Source organism: Chinchilla lanigera, unplaced genomic scaffold (genome assembly GCF_000276665.1).
Source record: "Chinchilla lanigera isolate Chin_1 unplaced genomic scaffold, ChiLan1.0 scaffold00134, whole genome shotgun sequence".
Lineage (NCBI taxonomy): Eukaryota > Metazoa > Chordata > Mammalia > Rodentia > Chinchillidae > Chinchilla > Chinchilla lanigera.
In genome coordinates this window covers 2,946,588-2,968,617 of record NW_004955535.1, presented here as the reverse complement: position 1 = coordinate 2,968,617, position 22,030 = coordinate 2,946,588, and the positions used below count along the sequence as shown (strand labels likewise).

Here is a 22,030-nt window from a genome sequence, read left to right as displayed (position 1 = left end):
GCGCGGGGGGCTGGGGGAGCCTGCTCGGCCGGCTCCGAGGGCCTGCTCGCCCCGCCCGTCCCCTGGGCCTCCCAGCGCCTAGAAACTCAGTCTGCCTTAAAACCAATTTTTATAGGTCTTACATATCTTTTTTTGGGTGGAGAGTACCAGTCATTGAACTCAGGACCTCATGCTTACCAGGCAGGCTTTGCACCACTGAGCTAAACTCCCAGCCCTAGGTATTACATATCCTAAACAGAATATTTTAAAATGTGCTTTTGTGAATGCTTGTTTATTCATTCAAAAATATTATCAAGATTTATCATAAGGTGTGAATGTTCCAGGCACTAGGAATATAGCAATACACAGAACAGACCAAGTTTCTATGATTATGGAGCTTAACTGCAATGTATATTGTTTCATGTATATGATGACTATTATTCTATATAGGCGTATAAAGAAACAAAAACCGAGCCAAAATGTATCCCCAGCTGTGAAATGCAACATCTTTTTGCCAAGAAAATTCAGGACAAAGTACGACATTGTATATATGAATCCAAAGAGATGCTTTTTTTCTTATTGAAACAAATTAACATACCTATGCATGAATGAGTAATAATTAATAGAGGAATCTAGGGTTGTGAGTTACCTGTGCAATATAGTCCATCTCTTTTGCTTTATAATTGGTATCTTTATTTTAGTTTAGTTCAGTGTGGAAGGAACTCAGTATTGAAGCAAACTTGACGTTATGAATTTGATTTCCATTCGATATACTATCAACTTAGAAATACTAAAGCAGAAATGAAACAAACACATACACGTATTTTCTAAGAAAGTAGTTAAAATGATACATGGAAGAGAGCTCAAAAGTACTGAAACGTGCTCTTGAGTATTCACGTTTACTTTCAGAGTGTTGCAGCTCCTGGATTTAATTAATGTTTTGAATCTTTGCAAAATGGCTTTATTTATTAGAAATGAAACAAGAAAGCAAGATATGCAACCACTTAAGGTAAAATAAAATGAACATAAAATGAATTTAATTCATTCAAATCTATGCAACAGCATGTTTAAAAATTAGATTGGTAAATTTGTTTGATAATGGTTCATTTCATTATAATCTGAGGCTAAAAAGAAAGTCTTATATATTTACTTATGAGAAATGTTGGCCCTCCTGATATATTCATGGTTCTTTTTACCTCCATGAATATATGTGTGTGAAAGATCTAGCTTCTTGAGCTAAGAGCTAACTTGATTTTTTTACTTTGTTTTACTATGTAATTGGTAATTTTTTCAAGATACTACTCTGACTTTTCTGATAACATCATGAAGCAACATCTAAATTCATCTTGTTGTAGGCTGTTATGGTTACTGCTACCATGATAATGTCCAGTTTGGTACATGCAAATGATGAATAAATTGCCAGTTACTCAAATGTGTCTAAATGTCAAGCTGTTTAATCAATGTACTCAGATGTTATTAAAAAATCAAAGTCATTGGCCAAATCTGTCCTTTAAAAATAGCAGTTGGTACTCAACTAAGAAATATGCTGAAATATTAATACATTTTCTTTTTCCAAATAGGAGTGTGATTTAGGTTTCTCAAAAATCTGTGGGAGAGATGTTATAGAGTTGATTATCTGAAAGACAATATTATTTCTATAAGAAAAGGTTTAAACACCTTTAAAATGATATTATAATTAAGAATTCATCATTTCTTGAGTCAAACTAGGCCAGATTTCACCAAGATTCCTCTTGGATAATACACTCACCAGCACCACCTTCAACTCCCTGGTAATTTTAACAACCAGACAACCTTGGGAACACCTTCCTTTAACTGTTATAACAAAGTGTCATGGTCTTTCCAAAGGTAGTATTTTATTTACTGTGTGAACTAAGAGATTAGTAGAATGTAGGCTCACTTGTTTAGGATATACTTCTTTTGAATTTAGGCTTTAATGGATGAATAGAAACCATCGTAATATTGAATAACCCTTATGGAGACTCTAGTACTAAGTTTGTATATATATGAAACAATGAACCATTGCCTTGCATTATCCCCGTCCCTGCTAGAAATGTGTGGAGGCCAACAGCCAACTGTGAAGTTGGGAGTAAAGCAGGTAGAATGCTGTTCCAAGCAGCCTAGCTACCTTGGGACATGGGGCAATTAAATGAATATGATTGAGTTAATAATGGGTATTATGAAGGGAATTTCTCAGGGTTTAGGAATATTTAGATGCTGAATTGGGTGGCAAAGTTTTAAGAGTAGAAGAATAAGTGAATATAAGGAACCACCAGGGCTGGACGTGTAGCTCAGTATTAAAGTGCTTTCCTAGCATGCACAAGGTCCTGGGTTCTGTCCCTAGTACTGCAAAGCACAGCAACCAAAAGGAAACAGCACTGATTTGTTTTTGGTTCTGGAAAACATACCAATATATTGTCAATGACTGTCATTCACTTTTTAAAGATTAATTAATTAATTAATTTTGAGATAGGGTATGCTAATTACTTTTCTCGATGCTGAGACAAAATACATGACACCCAAGGTTAAAGGAGGGAAGGTTTATTTAGCTCATAATCTGTACAGGCTTCAGTCCATAATTTACTGGTTCTAAGGCAGAGTGGCACACGGCAGAGGAGTGACTATTTATCTCAGTGGAAGAGAGCAAAAACAACAGGAGAGGAGGTGAGAAAGAATACAAGCCTATTTCTGTCCCTTATATCATATTGGCCCTAGGGTGGGTGTAGTACTCACACCTGGCCTATTGGCCCTATTGGCCCTAGGGTGGGTGTAGTACTCACACCTCTAATACCAGCACTGGACCATGAATCAATGACAAACTCTAGATTCAGCTACCTCTGAAAAACTCTATGACCACCTGAGGCTTTGGGGGAACATATAGCCACAAAGCATAACACAGGGTCTCCTATGTAGCTCAGCCTGGCCTTGAACTCACTATGTAGCCCAGGCTGGCCTCAAATTTGTGGTGATCCTCCTGCCTCAGCCTCCCAAATGCTGAGATTACAGGTGTGTGTTACTATGCCCAGCATATCATTAATTTTTCTTTGTATTTAATTATTATACTTTGACATATATTGCCTATAAATAAACTTCTTTATGTTTGCTAATTTGCTTATGCCATGTTAAGAACATGAAGATGCAGTGTGAATATTTGATAAGAGAAAATTCTAACTCCACCGAGTTTAGAAAAATGTGGAATCCTGGCAGCGGGGGCTTCTAAAAATAAGTATGTTTTGATATAGGACTCACAGGTTATTAACTATATGAAGAAAAAATATTCATCATAAAACTAATCACTGAAACAAACCAGAAATCTACGTTAGTGTTAGATTCTCCAGGATCATTCTGGTTAAGAGAGTTTGATATTTCAGGTCTGACCACATGTGGCAACTTAATAAATATTGAAGTTTATAACAAAAAGCATACCAGTGATATGTGGACCAATTTTGAAACAACAATGAAAGTCAATGTTTTACTTTGCCTAATTGAGTTAACTCAATTATTTAATGTACACTTGATGTGAGTGGGTCTGCCTATCACTATCTCAATGTTACATTGAACATTCATCAAATTACTTTTGATATAAAGCTTCCTTAATTCCCAATCCCCCAGGATTCTAGAGACGTTTGCACTTAATGTTTCTTCTTTAATATTAAAGCAAATTTTATGACATTTGTCTCTACTATACTTATATCACAATTCTCATTATATATACCACTTAGGCAATATCACTATCCTGAACTGTTTCAAAGGTACTTAATACAGTGACTTTACATCACCTGTTGGAAAGATTCTCCTTCACCAATCATTGCAGTAAAAACTCTTTCTTATTTTCTCTCAGTTATTCTATTTTCAGCCCACATCTATCTCCATTTGTGCATACAAACATACTCTTCTTGAACACAGAACCTCAAAGAATTGACAAGGTAAATTAGAAAATATAATAACTTCTGGAGATGCTTTAACTATTCATATCAAGCAAGGAGGTCTTATCTAAAAAGTGTTGGAGGGTTTTAACTCTTTTGACTGTCCTACATTTCAGAAACCCTATAAAGGTTTTGCATCAAGCCAGTATTTTTGGCAGAAAATGATGTGGAGAACTGTTATCGCCAAATATGATAAATATACAAAGTAAAATATCATGTGAATAATATTAATTTTAAAATATTAATTCAATTTGAATTGATTTAATTTTAAAATATTAATACCAGGAAAACTGGTTGTACTGTAGGTCATCAGAAGCACCCCCAAAATTGCACTTATGTTATTAAAATACCAAAAGGAAAACTGGAAATAACTGTGAGTGCCTTCCATGAGAGAGATTTAGAAATGAAGAGCCCATTATTCATTTCAAGGTTTCTTGAATGAAATGAGGCTCCCTACCCAAACTATCAATCACTGTAACAGGAGATCATGTTCTTGCACTCATTTTTAAATTAAATGCTGGAGATAGTGATAAATATAAGAGAAACAGTAAATGATATGCTATATTACTTATTATTACAAATAATATTGTGATTCTTCAAATAGAAAATTATTTCTAAATAACAGATAAATATTTCCATTATTTTTTCTATTACATCTATAATAGGAGAAAAAGAAAAGACATATCTAATTGAAGAATTACAAATAATACACAAAGTATGAATTTTTGTATGTAACAGTAGCTTTGCTATTATTATTATTATTTTTTTTTTTTTTGGTTTTTCTCCGGTACCGGGAACCGAACTCACGACCTTGCACATGCCAGGCAGGCGCTTTTGCCGCTGAGCTAAATCCCCAGCCCCAAGCTTTGCTATTAAATGGTGGTTCTTAACGTGTGCTCTGGCTCAGCACCATCCCCTGGGAGTAGGTTAGAAAGGTACTTTCTGGGGAAGGAGTGCACAGTCTCGCCAAATGATTCTGATGCGTGCTCAAGTGAGATCCACAGCCATAGAAAACTTCACATTCTCACTATCTGAATAACTTGAATCCCTAGATACTTATAGATTTCTTAAATATAGAACCAAATTCACTTCTGAAGCCATTTTCTTCCTAATAATGATCACTTTCCTCAATCATTTCATTAATTTTTGTCTTCCATTACCGATTCCCATAGGTAGGTGAAGATGGGCGCAGTGCAGATTCTCCATAAACAGGCATAATCTTCATTATGTACAAAGAATTCTTACCACGCAAAACCAAAGCAGCACTGAAAAAGCTATGTTGAGGTATGGAGGCTGAATGGACTACTATTTGTAGGGGACGTTTATCTGAGTCTACATGTCCATCCTCCAGCTGCTGTGATGGTTGACTACTAATGTCTCATGGCTGCTTGGCTTCTTCAGAGAGATGACTGCTGCTGATAGGAGCTCCATAGTCTGGGGTAACCCTATGCTGCTGGAATAGTCCATATCCTAGTGGTATGCTGGGACAGAGCCCAAGAGCCAACTGTGTGCATCTCCTCCCAGTTCTGCATTCAGTGACATCATATTGGTAGGTAGAAATCACCAGTGGTATAGTTATTTATACCACCAAGACTGGAAACTTCTGTAAACCAATATTTACTCCATCTCAGAGCTAGTTAATAAATATTCCTTAGTCCAACTCTAACATAGTTGATGACTTGCTGGGGTATAAAAAGACAGTTTCCTTTTATGGATCAGAATACAATGTTCTGTCTGAGATGGAATACTTGCTTAGTTCTTTTTTCTCTTCTGTTATACTTCCCTAACTCCTCCTCCCAAGAGCAAACCCTCTACAAATCACATGTACCCAGGTCCCTGATCTCAGGGCTTGCTTCAAGGGAATTGGATACCATTAAAGTCAAGAGAGTCTCTTAACTTTAGTTTAGTTCGCCAAATGATTCTGAACTTTAGTTCTTAACTAACAAATGATTCTTAACTTTAGTTAGGAGACTGTGAAAACAGGCCAAAAAAATATGTTTGCAGTTACAAAAAGTTACAAGTCATTGAACTTTTTGGTTATAATGATAAGATGAAACTGTAAAAGATAAATCTGAAGTGGCAACGATCTACTCATTGCATATGTAGCAAACTTTCATATTATGCTTTTCAAATTATGCTTTCATAACCATAGGTGAATATATTTAAGATTCAGAGAGAAAAAGAATCTTCATACTAAAGGACAATGAATACATTATGGGTAACATCATAAAATTGACATAAACTTGACAAAATAAGACAAGACCCACCAAAGAAACTTGATGGTGATGGAAAAAATGGCATTAATTGCTATAAATGAGAGATATCCATGCCAGGCATGGTGTTGCATGCCTGTAATGCCAGCACTCAGGAGGCTGAGGCAGGAGGACTGCTGTGAGTTTGAGGCCTGTCTGGGCTACATAAGTGAGTTCCAGGCTAGCCTGAACTACATAGCCAGACCCCCATCTCAAAAAACAAAAACAAAAACATAAACAAAAAAACAGATATCAGAGTTTGTCTTCTTGGGCATTAAGACAACTGTAGTAGAAGCAGTGTTTCTTTTTTATAGAAAAACTTATAGTAAATGTAAATGACAATGAAATTATTATTTTCCTATGAAAAATTTTATTATAAAAAGGTTCTGTTTTGTCAGGCTCCATCAAAACAACAGGGCTATGTTAGTATAGGCAGAATTGTTCCAATAATATACAGAAAACCGTTTTCACCAAGAACAGTTATTGAACACTGTTGTTTAGTGTAGGTAACTTAAGATTGTGTTAGGCCTAATATTGATATCAATTTTAACTGTTAAATTTTGAAAATTGTAGTCACCACGCATAACAGGAAGACAACAGGAGCCTGCTGCTTAGGTTATTTTTTTCTTAAATCCTTTCTTGATTTGTTTGTGGTAGGAGAATAACCTAACTGTAAACTTTAACTCATCACAATTGTAATAGATGTCCAAGGAGAATTAAAATATATATTGGCTCTGTGATTCTATTTTCTACAGAAATATAGACTTTTACTTAGAGAAATAACTCACATTTTAGAACTGTTTTTAGCCAATGTACTACATGTACTCAGACACAACCTAGTAATCAAAATTCTTGCTCCCTCAGCTTGGTGATAAACAGTAATATTCCCAGGAAAACTGAAATGGCATTAATACTACTCCCAATATAATTTTATTTATGAAATAAATTAAGTATGCACAGTCTTTAATGAGATCAGACTTCTATGGGTATAGGTTTTAACCATAGTGTAAGTGGATGAATGAATGAGTTTTTAAATCCTTTAATACTCAGAGTATATTAGTTAAGTTTCTTTGAATAGTCTTTTATTAGCTAAGACTCTTGAGGAATAGTATTTATAATTATTACCAGCCACAAACAAAGCTCCTGGAGTAAATCCTTAGTAAACAGGATTGGCATATTAAAGGATCAGTTTTTGATATGGTTATTTTCAAATAGTATGAAGAACCAATATTCTTTGGAAAAATTTTTATTATCTAATTAAACACTTTTTAAGTAAAATAATGTCAGATGAACTCATTAGGTGAACATTTTCTTAACCCGTGTTCTCCTAAATGTCCCATGACCAGAAGTGTAGCTATACAGCTCTGATTTAATGTAGTAACAATGGGAACCAATTCTATGTCTTTCTTTTATCACAGTCTATCAAAGGAATACAAAGAAGTCCAAATTAAAATAAGTACAATAAGAAAAGGAAGATGTTCCTTTTCCAACTGTTATAAAGCCTCTTCCTATCTTTAAGCAAAGTTCAGTCAGTAATGATCTTATTTATGAAAGCAAAGGCAGAGGACGTTTTTCTTATTAAATAAATAGCTTTATACTTTGAATGTGGAAGGCATCACAAAACAGTCAAAAAAGAAAGCAAGTTGAATATCATCAACTCATTTTCTCCCACCCACTGTTTTAAATCGCTTGCTTGGTTCCAGTGTATACTACACTTACATAAGTTGTTTATGAAGAGCCAAATTAATAGTCTTTGCAATTGTTTTCATTGGAATTTGGAGAGCTGACAAACGAATTAGTAGAAAATGGCAATTCTACATGAATTAGCTTTTAAGTCTCCCTAAGAGGCTGATGCAAAACTTAATAAGAGACTTATTAGGAGAAGTAGGACAACTTAATTCAGATTGATTATAGACTTTGGTGAAGACAGCTGGGGTTCAAATGAAACTGAAAAAGAACTTATATGCACTTCAAAGTATGCTAAGCAGATGTCTGAAACAATTACTCTATTCTGCCTTTTCAGAAGTTTCAAAGGCGGGATGGGAATAGCATGGTAAACTTGCCTGAGTTGAGGTAGGGGTTTTAAAAACGCACATAGTGTTATCTAAAATCAGTTGCTGTAGGTAGAGAGACTGACTTGACATTGCTACCCTAGTAATTTGCTTTTAGCTTTATCAGCAAAGCAGGAAATGACAGAGAAAGCATGGAAACTAAGTAATAAGTTCCCCTAGCAGCACTAATTTACAATTAATTTCATACTGAACAAATAATTTGGTCAGGAGTTTCAGAATAAATAATTCCTGTGTTAGTTTCTAAACTCTGTTAAAGCCAACAATGATCAGTCTATTAAAAAAGTAAATACAATACTTTTAAAGTACACAGTGAGACTTTATTTTCATAGGGTTTTAACAGATATACTCTCAGATATCAAAGGTCAAATTATATGTTCTTGAACAATGCAACTGGATGCTGTGAAAACTAGATAAAACTGTGGATACTTCATATACCAGGCATCACTCCATATTTAACCCAGACTTATGAAAGTTTATATCTTTTGTTTTTTCCTTCTTGACCAAAAGCTTAGTATACATAGTATTTTTTTACCAAAACAAGAAAACAATAACAACAGCCTTCATACAGCAATTCATTCGCAGTTCATAATACTAGTAAATTTTCCTCTTCCTATTCTAGGCAGCACACCTCATTCATTACAAAGATAGTATTCCTTTATTTGGAGTCCAGAGAGCTTATGTATTTTGAGAATTTGAATTGTCCTGTTTGTATTGGTACTGTATATCCATGCATCCTCTAACTGTACGAAGGGACTATAAGTTTTCTTTATAAGACTCATATATAAGAGAGGAGTTAAGGGTGGCTCACATAAATGATAAATGTAACAGAATTAATAAAATAAGAATACAATGTTAAGACCAGGGTTAAAAGAAGAAAAGCAGTAAGGGAAGACAGGATTGCATGCCCCTCCTTGCGTGCCTCCTGCTTGCCAAAGTGAAATTCTAATGCATTACATCACAGTTTCCATTATCTATCCAAACGAAAAGTATTTGGTTTTCTCAATGTCAAATTCTGAGATAGCATTTTTTGGACAAATTGCTCAAATAAAACAGGCCACAAGGACTCAGTATGCTAGACCTGAAAAGATGCATTTGATCTTCTTACAATTTTAGAGGGGAGTGCTGAACATAAATAACAATGGCATGATGGTTTTATCACAGTCTCTGATCCACTACACATATCATCAGATGCAACTCAATTAGAATGCCAAAATGGTCTAATCAAAATGTTTCATTAAATGTACTTTATAGGAAAACTCACAGAATCCCTGCCTCTGACTTTTCACAGTAAGAATCCTAAGTTTAAAGTCTTACAAGAATTCAAAATGCATAACTAAATAGATGTGATAAATTTCCATATTTCAAGATGAAAGCCAGGGAGAGCTTATGGTGTGTCAAAAACTGGGCTGAAAGTTACAGCTAGAGGTGTAGCTTGGTGGTAGAGCACATCCTTAGCATGTATGATGCCCGGGTATGATCCCCAGTATCAAACAAATGAATAAATGAATAAGTAAATAAATAAAGTCAACAAATGTATTAAGTAAGACTAGTGAAATGTTCCTGGATCAAGAATGATATACCACTTTCTAGGTGAAGAAACCATGATTACCTAGAACAAGGAAAACAACCCATAAAGATTTTCACATTGGGGTTGTTCTAAAGGTCAAAAATATCACATGCATACTTTAGGTTCAGAAATTATTCTACTTTATTAGTCTCAGTTACTCCGGAGACTGAGGCAGGATTATTATTTGAGCCCAGAAGTTGAAAGCTATTCTGGACAACATAGTGTGACTCTATATCTAAAAATAATACTAAGAATTACAAAAGGCTGAGGTTATAGCTCAGCAGAAGATCATCTGCTTAGCATATCCAAGGGCCTGACTTTGATCCTTAAGTACCACATAAAAAAAAGAAAGAGAAAAAAATACTTACTCTACTTTATTAAAGCCTTTATGTATTCCACTTATAGATCTCTGCAGAACATCTAATGATTCAGAATTATTTCCCATTACAAGGAAAGACAAATATTTAAATGTCTATTTTGATTTACCAAATTTTCCACCTTTTACCAAATAATCAGCTAGCAATAATATATTTCCATGGAGTCCAAAGTCTTAGATTTTGTTTTATGCATTCTACAACCAAAAAGGCACATTTGATAATGAAATAATATAATGTTAAACCTCAGAGGAACATATATTTTGGAGGCATTTAATTAACAGTTTTTTTTAAATAGCTAAGTTCAGAATGGTGAGTGGTATTATGATAGAGTCACTAGGGGTGATGAATTGATATGGGTGTATAAAATATTCTGTTGGCTAGTAGTCACCTCAGTTGGGAGTTCTCTATATCATGGAGCTTATTAAGGTTTAAACTGCTAAATAGAAAAGTGAGAATTGTAGTTTTAAGCATTTTTTTAAAATATAAGTTTTAGTTGAAAAGCTTTAGAGTTTCAGACTTGGCATCAATCAGATGGAGAAAACAATTTATTTCCACCACAAAATTCAAGAAGAACCACTGAAGGGAAGTAAATGTATGTGAATTCATATAATCCATATTGTAAAAGTATTCATAAGTGTTTATAGAATACTGGTTTAGAAGCTGAAACCATTCCATTTATTGTCACCAGTATGTAAATATTCAGGTACTAGGATTCAAGTATATCTGTGTTTGAGACAGACGTGCTGGCATACAAGTATAGGCTCTTTAAAAAAGTATAGTTAATGTCAACATGTTTAACCATTATGGTGCTCAGAATGAGTCTTATCAATTAAGCTATGTGAAATCAAGAACAGATAAGCTGAGCAAATGAAAGTAAATACCAAAAATCAGGTTGAATAAAGCTCAGCTGATATTTGAGCTGTTTTACTTTTAGTCATTTATGATTATTTAACCATACTTAGTATCTTATAAATGCTTCTGGTGTGAGAGGTGTCGCTAAAACTTCTCTATGCCTATGTATTCAACAATTTGATTGATTTCTTAAGTCATTTAGTTTTTTATGATATTTTTGCTAAACTTATTTTTCATTTTTGGAAAAGACTTTCAAAAATTAGTTCCTAAATTGTTGGACTAAAATACTGCACTTAATGTGGAACGAATACAAGGCAATTGCATTTTAAAATACTATCTTAATTTTGAAGTTATTGCTTGAAATGTTAGACATGGGATCATAGAATGCTGAGGTGCTAGGGTTTTTAGAAATTAAATTCAAGTTTTTAAACTTCTCTGTTTGATTTTTCACCTATTATTTTGAGAGCTATTTAGTTCAAACTTAGACTGCAGGCTTCATAAGTACAAAGATCAAGTCTGTTTTCTTTATAACTACATGTCCAGTACATTGCGCAGTGGCTCATAATTTGTTCTTAAAAGAATGAAGATACTGAATGAAGTTGGGTGTAGTAGCCCATGTCTAATAATCCTAGCATTAGGGGAGGCTGAGGCAGGATGATCACAAATTTGAGCCCAACCTGCGCAACTTAGTGACACCCTGTCTCAAATAGAAAAAAAAAAGAAAAAAACTAGGGATCTAGCTCAGTGTAAGGGCCTTGGATTCAATCCCCATTACCCTCCCCCCATCCCACACAAAAGACAGTACATGAGATTCTTTATCTGTTGCTGGCATTGGCTAGGAGCTGGGGATTTAAGAAAGTATACTATGATCCTTTCTTTTAGGACCTTTACTTTCTTTGGGACAAAAGGGCACACCCAGGGGCATGTTCTACTAATCTCTTCAACCAATCGTTGACAATCAATATATGTGAAATGTAAGTGGGCCAACTTAAGCACCAAATTGAAAGCAGTTAAACCTGGGATTGGTGGACATTTAGGGAAGGTGCCAAAGACAAGGGGACATCTATGGAGGGCCCTGAGGGCTGAGTAAGAGCTCATCTGGCAGATAAGGTGGGGTAATCCAGACAGAGTGTAGAACAGGCAGTTATGCAAATGATGACATGTTGTGGTAAAGGGTGGTAGCATATGGACAGAGAACACCGGATGGTCTGGAAAATGGAAACTTCATTTTAGAAGTGAATCCCTGGGATTTCATTCTCTAGACAGGCGTTCTCCTGCAGAGAGTTTGGATAGAGTTGGAAGAGGCTGGATACTGCTGAAATACTTTAGTAAAGAACAGTAAAGAAACTGTTCATTCATTAATCCAATGTTTAAAATGTAATGTTTATCATATATCAAATATACAGACTGGGGAACATGACTTAAATATGTTTTCTGTTACCACGGAAGTAAAAGATAACAGCGATTAGAACAGGACAATGTTTTAACAAGCAGGGGAAATAAAAAGATGATACTTTGAGGTAAAACAAGCAATCCCACGTGGGCAGTGAAACTGTGCTAGGGTGAAGGATGAACCTAAAATTTCCAGCCTGGGAAACTTATCGGATTATGATTCATTGACTGAAATAGGAAACACATGGAAAAGAGCAGGTAGAAGAGAATACTATCCTGAGACTGGAAAAATGAAACAAATGAACTTGGCTTCAGAATGTGTGAATTTGTGGCTCTGTGTCATATGGGTTAGGAGAGAGAAGAGATTCAGACTAGAGACTCAAATGGTGCTGCCCCTTGCCCATTCAAACTGTGAGCATTTAAATAATAAATAGCTGAACGAGGTTAGAAACTTGGGCACAACAATATTTGATTTTAAGAGGACTTCTACAGTTCTGACAGGAGATGACTCAACAAAACATGTTTTAAGTTGCTGATTTCAAATTAATACTAAACCTATCATTACCTTATAAGCACATGTACCATATATTGGTCAGCTTTCCTATTGCTGGCAGAAAATGCCTGACACCTGCAACTTAAAGGAGAAGTTTATTTTGGCTCATAGCTTTAGAGGGTTCAGTTGATACCCAGAAACATGGTAGAAGGGCATGGCAAAGCAAAGATGTTCAATTCATGACACTCCAGAAGCAGAGAAGGAGACAGTGCCAGAGAGGAAGGGGCCAGGGACCATATATACGCCTGAAGGTCATATCCTCAGGACCACCCAGGCACACTCAGAAGTGTGCTTTACTAATCTGCCCGACCAATGGAGTTGATAATCAAGAATATCTATTACATACCATCTTTGTGCCACAAAAGAATAACTTTGGATAGTAGTATTCTAAATATATGATTTTTCCTCATGTCTTCAGTGGGCTAAAACAACTAGTAGTTGCATTACACACATCACATTGTAAAGGAAGGGAAGTATTAGTGGGCTAATTTCACAGTGCCATACATTATGCATCTTATATAACTTAGTTGAAAAAGGTAAATCTTGGACTCCAGGCTCTTCATAAGTGCTACATTTTTCTCTATTCTGATAGCAACTCAAAGGACGCAGTCACACCAACAATACAGTCAGGTGCAAATATATCAGACTACTTTAGTATGATTGTATTAATTCTCTAATAGCAAATTTTGGCCCTGTAACTTTTTAATATTTCACTTTGCACCACTAAAGATAGACAAATGATTATATTACCATCTTTTCTTGGAGAAAATACCATGTGGAAGAAGACTGAATTGGTGAAAAATGGACTCATTTCTACTACCTAAGTAAGGGCTCTATTTTTAACTTTGTGGGAGGAAAAACTGTGCTCAAGGTGAGATGGGAACTTCCTCTGACTCTCTCAAAGGGCTCTGGGGCAAAGCAGTAGACAGTACCTTGACTTTTTCGAGGTGATCTTGAAGAGAGTCAATGAGGAGATCGCCCACAGGCTGCCAAGACCCCTTGATCACCTCAGCCTGGCGCAGCTTGAGGTCCAGCTCATCCGTAGCCTCCTGAAGTTCCTGCAGTCTTTCCAAGGCCTCATCTATTTTTCTCTGCCAGTCAGCAGAGTGCAGGTTCAATCGCTCCCACTCAGTATTGACCTCCTCAGCCTGCTTTCGTAGGAGACGAGTGACATTCTGGGCTCTCTCCTCGGGAGGCAGCTCTAAATTGGCAATATGACAAGGTTTTAGGCCACATTCGGTTTTGTTTAAAGAAAAAAAAATATTGTTGAAAAGGTCAGACTGGGAGAAAGAAAGCAAGTGCAGTTTAACAAGAGGCCAAACTACTGATTAATGGCTCTTTTACACTTTGGCATGAATTGTGATGCAGTCCGGCACATCTAAAGTCTATCTTCCACAATGAATCTTTTCTACCTTATATCAATCAGATAACTCAACATTCATTTAAAATATTGAGGAAAAAAAATTAGGATGCACAAAATAAGCTCTAAGTCACGTTAGTCTGGCTCTGAAATAGAAAATTAGCTTGTTGTCCTTATAATAATGGAATTCCTCCTCACAGATAAAGTCCTTTGTTTATTATTTTCTAAGTGTTTCAATAAGTGATCACTAATTTCTTTTAATATTTATTTATGGTTGTGCAAACAGATTTATGGCTGGTAGCTTATGATTTTTTACTGTTTTTCAACATTAACGTTTAATTTGAATTGATTCTGTTTAACCTAGAAAATATGAGAGCTATCTAGCACTTGGCAGCAAGAATGGATGGGTTGCTCTGCCGCCACTGATCTTTCTATCAATATGTTATTACAGTAGCACATTCAATTACCTCTGGGCTCCTGGTAGAGTTTCTCCAGTCCTTCCAAAGGCTGCTCTGTGAGAAATATTCGTACAGTCTCAAGAGTACTCATGATTACAGGTTCTTTAGTTTTCAATTCCCTCTTGAAGGCCTGTGAAATGAGATGAAAAGAAATGCTTATTTGGCTTGTGGCATTCTTCTCAAAATTAACCCTGGGTGCTCAGAACTTGCTTATAGAACTCCCAGGTCAATTTTTGTCTCTCTTATTTATAAACTGATCATCATAAAATGATGAAGAAGGCTATTGAGGTCTTTCTGTTAATGAGGAGACCATTATATTTGTTAAATTATTCTGAGGGAAAAGGGCAGGGGTGTTCAAATTTCAAGGAAGTTGATCCCCACTCCTTAAGATAAGAGTGCTCTGTTTATGAAGTCTGACAGTCAAACTTGAAAAGTAGATTTAAAGTTGCAAGATATTGCAAAACCTAATATGGCTAATGAGGATTTAAATACACCCAAAGCAATGGATAGCCAGAACATAATGGGAAGCCTTAACTGCCATTGGAGGAACTTAGGCTGCCTTCAAATATGCAGTCAATCCAGTTGATAAACACCAGTTAATTCTGCCAAAATGTCTGACAGTGAGTACAACAGTATATTAAAAAGAAATTAAGTGAAAACCATCAATACTTTGGGAAAATAACGATTATATTAGCCCTTCTGACCTCTCAGAGAACAGTAGAAATGTTTTGACCTATAATGGAAATAAGAAGTGTGGAAACAAATTTCTATAAATAATAGACCTAGAATATGTGTTTAAAGGCAGCTAGGCTAGTAATCTCTCATCCATAATCTTCCTTGAAACAGGGGATTAAGAGAAAAGCAAAGTGCATAGTTTCTACCATCAAGAAGTTACTGGACAAAAAAAAAACAAAACTATGGGGCTGGCAGTGTAGCTCAGTGGTAGTGCTTTCCTAGCATGTACAAGGCCCTGGGTTCCATCCTCAGCTCTGAAGGAAGAAAGGGAGGGAGGGAGGATTTGGTGACTAAATTGATGCTGGAGATAAGAGAGAAGAAGGAACAAGGACTCTTAGTTTCAGATGGAGTAACTGAACAAATGGTAGATGCAATTAAACTAAGTGTGAGCAATTAAATTTTCCTGGATCTCTCAGCACATCTGCAAAACCTACAATGTCTTGAGAACTTTCCCATGCCATTCAAATTAGATCTATAGCCATCTACTAGATAATTTCTCAAATTTCTCTTACTTAAGAAGGCCAAATGCTTACAGCCTAGGGTAGGCTCCTAAGTCAAGCTCTAATTTGTCAGAAGGACTACAGCATCTTTCTCTCTGGGTAATTATACTTCAAAAACTATGAAGCGCAGACATTGAAGTCTACCTGTACATTGCAAAACCTGAAACACATGGGGCCAGCAAGCCCTAAAAGCTAGACTTAGATTCAAGTCCATTATGTCTCTGAAAAGAATCTTTCAAGAGGAGAAGAGGACAGCTTCCTTCTCCTTTAGATGCAGAGATAAATAACATTTCTTGGTCTTGTTGTCTAGGGATTACTCGGCCGCTCAGATAGGAAAACTTGTATCATATGCATCATATCACCCTAGGAGTTAGTCTTCGGGTGAAGAGAGAATTAGGTAACAATATTACTGCAGTGTAATTAAAAGAAATCTGGTCTCTGATCCAGAACATTTCATGTGTGCATTTAGGATAAAATTATTGAAGACTAATATTAAAAACCCAACACTACGACAGGGAGGAGTGTTACTGCGCAGCTTCGAGAGGTAACACCCATTCCATGAAAATGATAAAGTCAAGTGCTTGGGGAGAAGGAAAGGAGATTAAGGAGTCATTCACATTCAGCTAGTGTACACTGAGAGCCTACATATCAACATGTAATGAGCAGATAGAAAATTAGGATCTCATGAGAGAGCAAAATGGAATAGATAGGTTGAGGGCTTGGGGAAAATGAGGACTGTAGAACTAGTAAAGAGAGAGTGAGAATTTTAAGAGCACGTAACTGTGATACACAGAGGTAAAGCCAGATCTAGACTGAAACATGTTCATCGGCTTCAGTGAGAAAAATTTCAGGTCAGGGCAATAACCTCAGAGGTAGGTTAACTTGAGGAAGGAGTAGAAAAAGAGGGAGTAGGTATTCCAATGGAAACTGTTCAATATCTTTTGTTGCCTTGGGAATAAAAAGAAAAAGAGAGGAGAGAATGAAACAGATGATAAAATAAAGGGAAAAGATGTTCTTTTGAGGATAATGACTTGAATATAGACCAGAAGAGGGAAACTAGTCATAGAGTAAACAATCACCTTGGTTTTTCAGCACTTCATTTTTCAGGACGGGGAGCTTTCAATGTTAAAACTAGAAGAGACCCAGGAAAATTGGACGGTCCCCAGGAAACTAGCATATTTGATTAGACCAGAAGGAAAAGATCTATTAAAGATATGGATAGGAGAAAGTAGAAAAAAACTATTGGAGTGGGTTTATTCAATAAGAAAATGGGCCTTAAATGTCTCATCTCACTGAGAAAGTGCAAGACACCATCTGATAATGCAATTCCATTGTTACAGCTGAACAGTAAATACTTCAAGGCTAAGGGCCAGCCATTGTGAGACACCACTTGTTTGCCCTCGAGTTATTGCCAAGGACTTAGCTCCACTACAGCTGCACTGTTCATTTTTGTTGTTGTTGTCGTTCATTTCTTAAATGTGAGTCACTGAGGATTAAAATGAGTCTGAGGAGCAGACAAAGGAATTTCGGTCATTACAAAGATATAAGCACAATTATTTTCCCATCATTGCTTGAAATTAAGACAAGAAAGTGGATAGAACAGTGGGTTAAGTGACAATATCTTTAGAATTTAGGAAGATGTAGACCACATACGAAAAAAGCATAACAAAAGAAGAAAGAAATAGTTGGTTCTAAAAAATGAAAAGGCAAGTAAAATGATTTTTTCATTATGCAGAAACACTACAAATAATAATATATCATATTTAAACACGGTTATATGAAAGGTCCTCCATTATTCACTTAACAAACTTTAAACACCCATAATGTATGAAATGCTGTTCAATGAAATGGATATGCATAGTCCCTGTAGCACTGAACTCAAGAGACACAGGCTTATGTAGTGAAGAAAAGATTCTCCATTTACTTAGTAAAAGATCCAAATTTCAATATCTAATAATTTACCATAAACTGAATGTTGTAATACAGCTAATTGCGTTTTGAAAAGATGGAAAATGGAGACACTTTTAAACAAAAATAAAAACATTTAATGACAAACAAAAATAAAAACAATGCCATAAATATAAATAGCTCAGAAGGCTTCCACCACTTGTGGAAGGGACAAAGGGCAGGATATTGAATTCCTTGAAGTACTGCAGAGAACCTTGATTCCTTGGTAGTAAATATCTTGTCTCTCAAGGAAAGACTGTACATATTAGCTTTGAAAAAATAAGGACTCACACAACACTGATGTTTCTCTTATAAATTATGGCTAATATTTTCAATCAGACAAATTGGTTCATTCATGTGCTGCAATGAAAAGTATCAGATTTAGAAACTTTCCCACACATACAGAATATATCTGTGCCATATTTACATGCCGATATTCAAATGTTAGAGTAATTACCTCCTAAATCTCTTGAACAGATCAAATTATTTTCTGTAAAATATATTCTCATGCCATACCTTCCTTTTCACTTCTCCAAGGCAGCGAGACCCAAGGGTCCAAAATAGTGATGCAAAAGAATTAGAAGCAATTACCAAACGTTTAGAGTACTGTGAAAATAAAATACGGTTCTGTTTGGAAATTCAGAAAAAATTAGGCATCCAAAATGGATGTTTTTCCTTTAGCTTCTAATGGCTTCCAAAATAAACTATATAAAGCATGCTTTACAATGCTATGATAGCGGTAAATCCCAAGGTAAATCTACTTATTTTTAAAGTTAAATTATCTGATGAAGCCAGGATTGGTGGTACAGCGTCAGAGAGGTTGCGGCAGGAGGACTGCAAATTCCAGGTTAGCCTAGCCAATTTAGTTACTTAGTGAGACCCTGTATTAAAAAAAATAAAAACATTAAAAATGATCTGGTATATAGCTCAATGAAAGGGTCTTGGGTTCAATTCTCAGTACCACAAAAAGCTTATCTGATGGATGTTGCATATGCAAAAATTGGCCAAATAGATGACTGATTGCTGGTTAAATACATGATTCAAAAATACTTATTTTGAAGCTATTATGTATAAAATATAGAAGGCGTAGGGTCTGATCTTTGTCCTTGGGAAGTTAACACTATAGTTTGGTTAAGAATATTTGTGGCATATATATTCTAATTCCAAGTGTTTCACCAATGCATATTGAAACACAGAGAAGTTAAGGTTTACTTAAGGCTATCAGTTCATTATACACTTTGAATCTAAATCTTAAATTGTTAAGCCAGGGTGAAAGTAAGTGATAGCAAAAAGGAAAAGCTATTTGGATTTATAATAATTTGGAATCCATGAAAGTGAAAAAACTTAATGGCCATGAAGTAAATCCAAAATTTAAAAAACCTAAAAAGAATAGAGAAGAACCAAGTCACTGATGATTTTTCCCTGCCCCTCCTGCTTCCAGAAATAAAAGGGTAAATATCACCAAAAATACCTAACAATGCCATAAACATAAATAGCTCAGAAGGCTTCCACCACTTGTGGAAGGGACGAAGGGCAGGATATTGAATTCCTTGAAGTACTGCAGAGAGTATGGGGAAAGGCTGAGAACTCTAGGCCCAGGAAATGACATTACAGGGAGAAAAATGATCTTCCTTTCTACCTAGACACAGGGAGAAATTCACTGAATATACAGGGTATTGCTTTTCAAAACACATATATCTTTCAATCATGCATAGCTTCCCTGGAGCTGAATTTCACCGACCTTGTCACTGAAGAAGCAAAGCTATATTTGTGTTATTCAGAAGGAAACCTGATGGAATGCCTATATACAATTTCCATATTCAGAAGAAAAATTTGACAGAACCATCTGGGAAGGCAGGTTAGAGTAGTAAAAAGAATATCATCCCAAGTAGTAGGAGCCCTGGGCTCCAAGTCTGGTCTGGGCCAGAACCTGGCTCCAGTGATCTCAAAAAGGTTATCACATCTCCCTGACTCTCTCCATGCTTATCTGTCAAATGGCAAGTCTGACAACCATCTTATCTAAATCCTAACATCCAGTTCTAATCCTCTATAGTCAACATGTTTAGATCATTAATTAATCACAGATCTGTTGTCCAGTCTCTGAGGAGCATCACTGCTAATCATAAAAATTATAGCCATAGCCTGGCACACAGTAGATTGTCACTAAATATTGTTGAATTTAAAAAATAGATCATCTAGTTAGAAAACCAGAGTATATTACAGGGAGGCCAGGTTGATTTAGATGCAGAACAGGCTTGCAGGCAAAAGCCTTGTCGCATGAATCACTGGAGAAAAAAAATAATGCTATAAATTGGGAAAAACAGGGATGTTATTCTGGGCCTAGTCATATGTTCCCGATCCAAAGCTGGGTGTAACCTTTTAGTTACTGGCTGGAATTTCCTCAAGAAATGGCTCTAGCAGTTCTGCCTTCTTCAGTCTAGTGATTTCTGAAAGGAAATGTTCATGTCCAAACACAAATTCCATCGTTTGAACCACTGGTTGGGGCTTTTCCTCTATGCTGCAGCATTTGGTGGATGTGAGAATAGCAGACAGACTGAAATTTTGAGTGTGCCAACAGCTCCATTCATTCAAGAAATGATTAGAAGTGGGCAGAGTCAAGGACATTAACAATCATATCTGTCATTCGAGATTATCACTCTAGTTTCTATGTCATTTCTACCTTGTATGTGTGCCTTCTATATTGTTTTTATGTTGGATAAGAGAGTTGCTGAACATAACCTGTCACCACAGTGATGTTCCCCACTTAAAGAGCCACCATGTTTATTGAACCTCAAGCATATAAGGAATGCTTTATCAAATGCTGACTTATGGACAGTGAGCACTCAATTACTGTAATTCAAGACCAAGATCTTTGAAAAGGGCAAGGATCCAGAAATGTAAACCTAATATTTGAGAGGCTGAGGCAGAAGGATCACTGTGAGATGGAAGCCAGCCTGGGTTTCATGGTGAGTTCATGGCTAGCCTGAACCACATAGTGAGGCCTTGTCTCAAAAAAACAAACAACAATAACAACAATAATAACAAAATACTAAAAAGAAAGCATTGCTTCCAAGAACTTAGGCAAATGCATAAGAGTTCATGAAATAAAGAAGCTTCAAGGAAGAGAGAAACTCAGGAAAATAAAACTCATAGAGATTAATATTCACTGGCGACAGCTAATGTTAGAGAAGTTATAAAAATGGGCTGAAAAGAAAATATCTTAATCATTATTTTTCCTTTGATTGTGGTAAAAACGCTTAATATGACGTCTGACTTCTAACAACATTTTAGTTGCATACGTCAGTATTGTTATAGGCTCTGTGCTGTACAACAAATCTCTAGAACTTCCTCATCTTTCATGCCTGAAACTTTATACCCATCGAGCAACAGTTCCCCCGAATCTATGGCAACTACTTTTCCACTCTCTGCTTTTAGCAGTTTGACTATATAGGCATCTTTAAATGAAATGAAAGAAAAAGCGTTCTGTCTTAGATGAAACTGCAGTGTCAGATATGTCTATCCGCTCTATCAGATAGTCAACAACATGAAAATGGTACAAAATTAAATCAATTTGAAGTAAAGTAGAAAAGTGAATGGACATATTTCAAGCCTGAAATTAATTTTTAAAAATCTAATTATACTTAATAAGAAGATGTTTTGGAGTGTTTAGGTAGAAAATGTGTTTAACAAATTCCTTGTGGAGATTTATTTGGGGGAAGTCTTTGAAAATAAAAGTTGTGTTCTTTGAGGTCAAGGGCACAGGCTAGAAGAGTCCAGCCTGCTTGCAGGGCTATGATACTAGAGGGGATCAGTTTACAGGCCACACAGCATCTGGAATATCCGTTTGACTCTCAGTCCTAAGGCTGGGCTGTTTCCAATAATCACCGGAGACAACAACCATTCCTCTAACAACCACTTCCTCCTGAAAGTAAAGTGAAATTCTGAGCTGGTGCTGAGAAATCACTGGAGAAAACGAAATCTCTTTCCATGGCCATTGAGAGAATTAGCTCTTAGATCACTGAGCCTAAGCCCTACATTCTGG

At 35.9% G+C, this 22,030-nt stretch overlaps 1 protein-coding gene across 2 annotated transcripts in view; it reads right to left on the bottom strand.

The window, feature by feature from the left end:
* Positions 1-22,030, bottom strand: part of Dmd (dystrophin) — a 2,013,932-nt gene that overhangs the window by 328,398 nt on the left and 1,663,504 nt on the right. For both annotated transcript variants that reach the window (XM_013507710.1, XM_005410485.2), the window contains 2 exons: positions 14,816-14,936; positions 13,921-14,189 (listed from right to left, as the gene is read on the bottom strand). In XM_013507710.1, the coding sequence (XP_013363164.1) occupies positions 13,921-14,189; positions 14,816-14,936 (390 nt within the window). The remainder of the gene's footprint in view (positions 1-13,920; positions 14,190-14,815; positions 14,937-22,030) is intronic.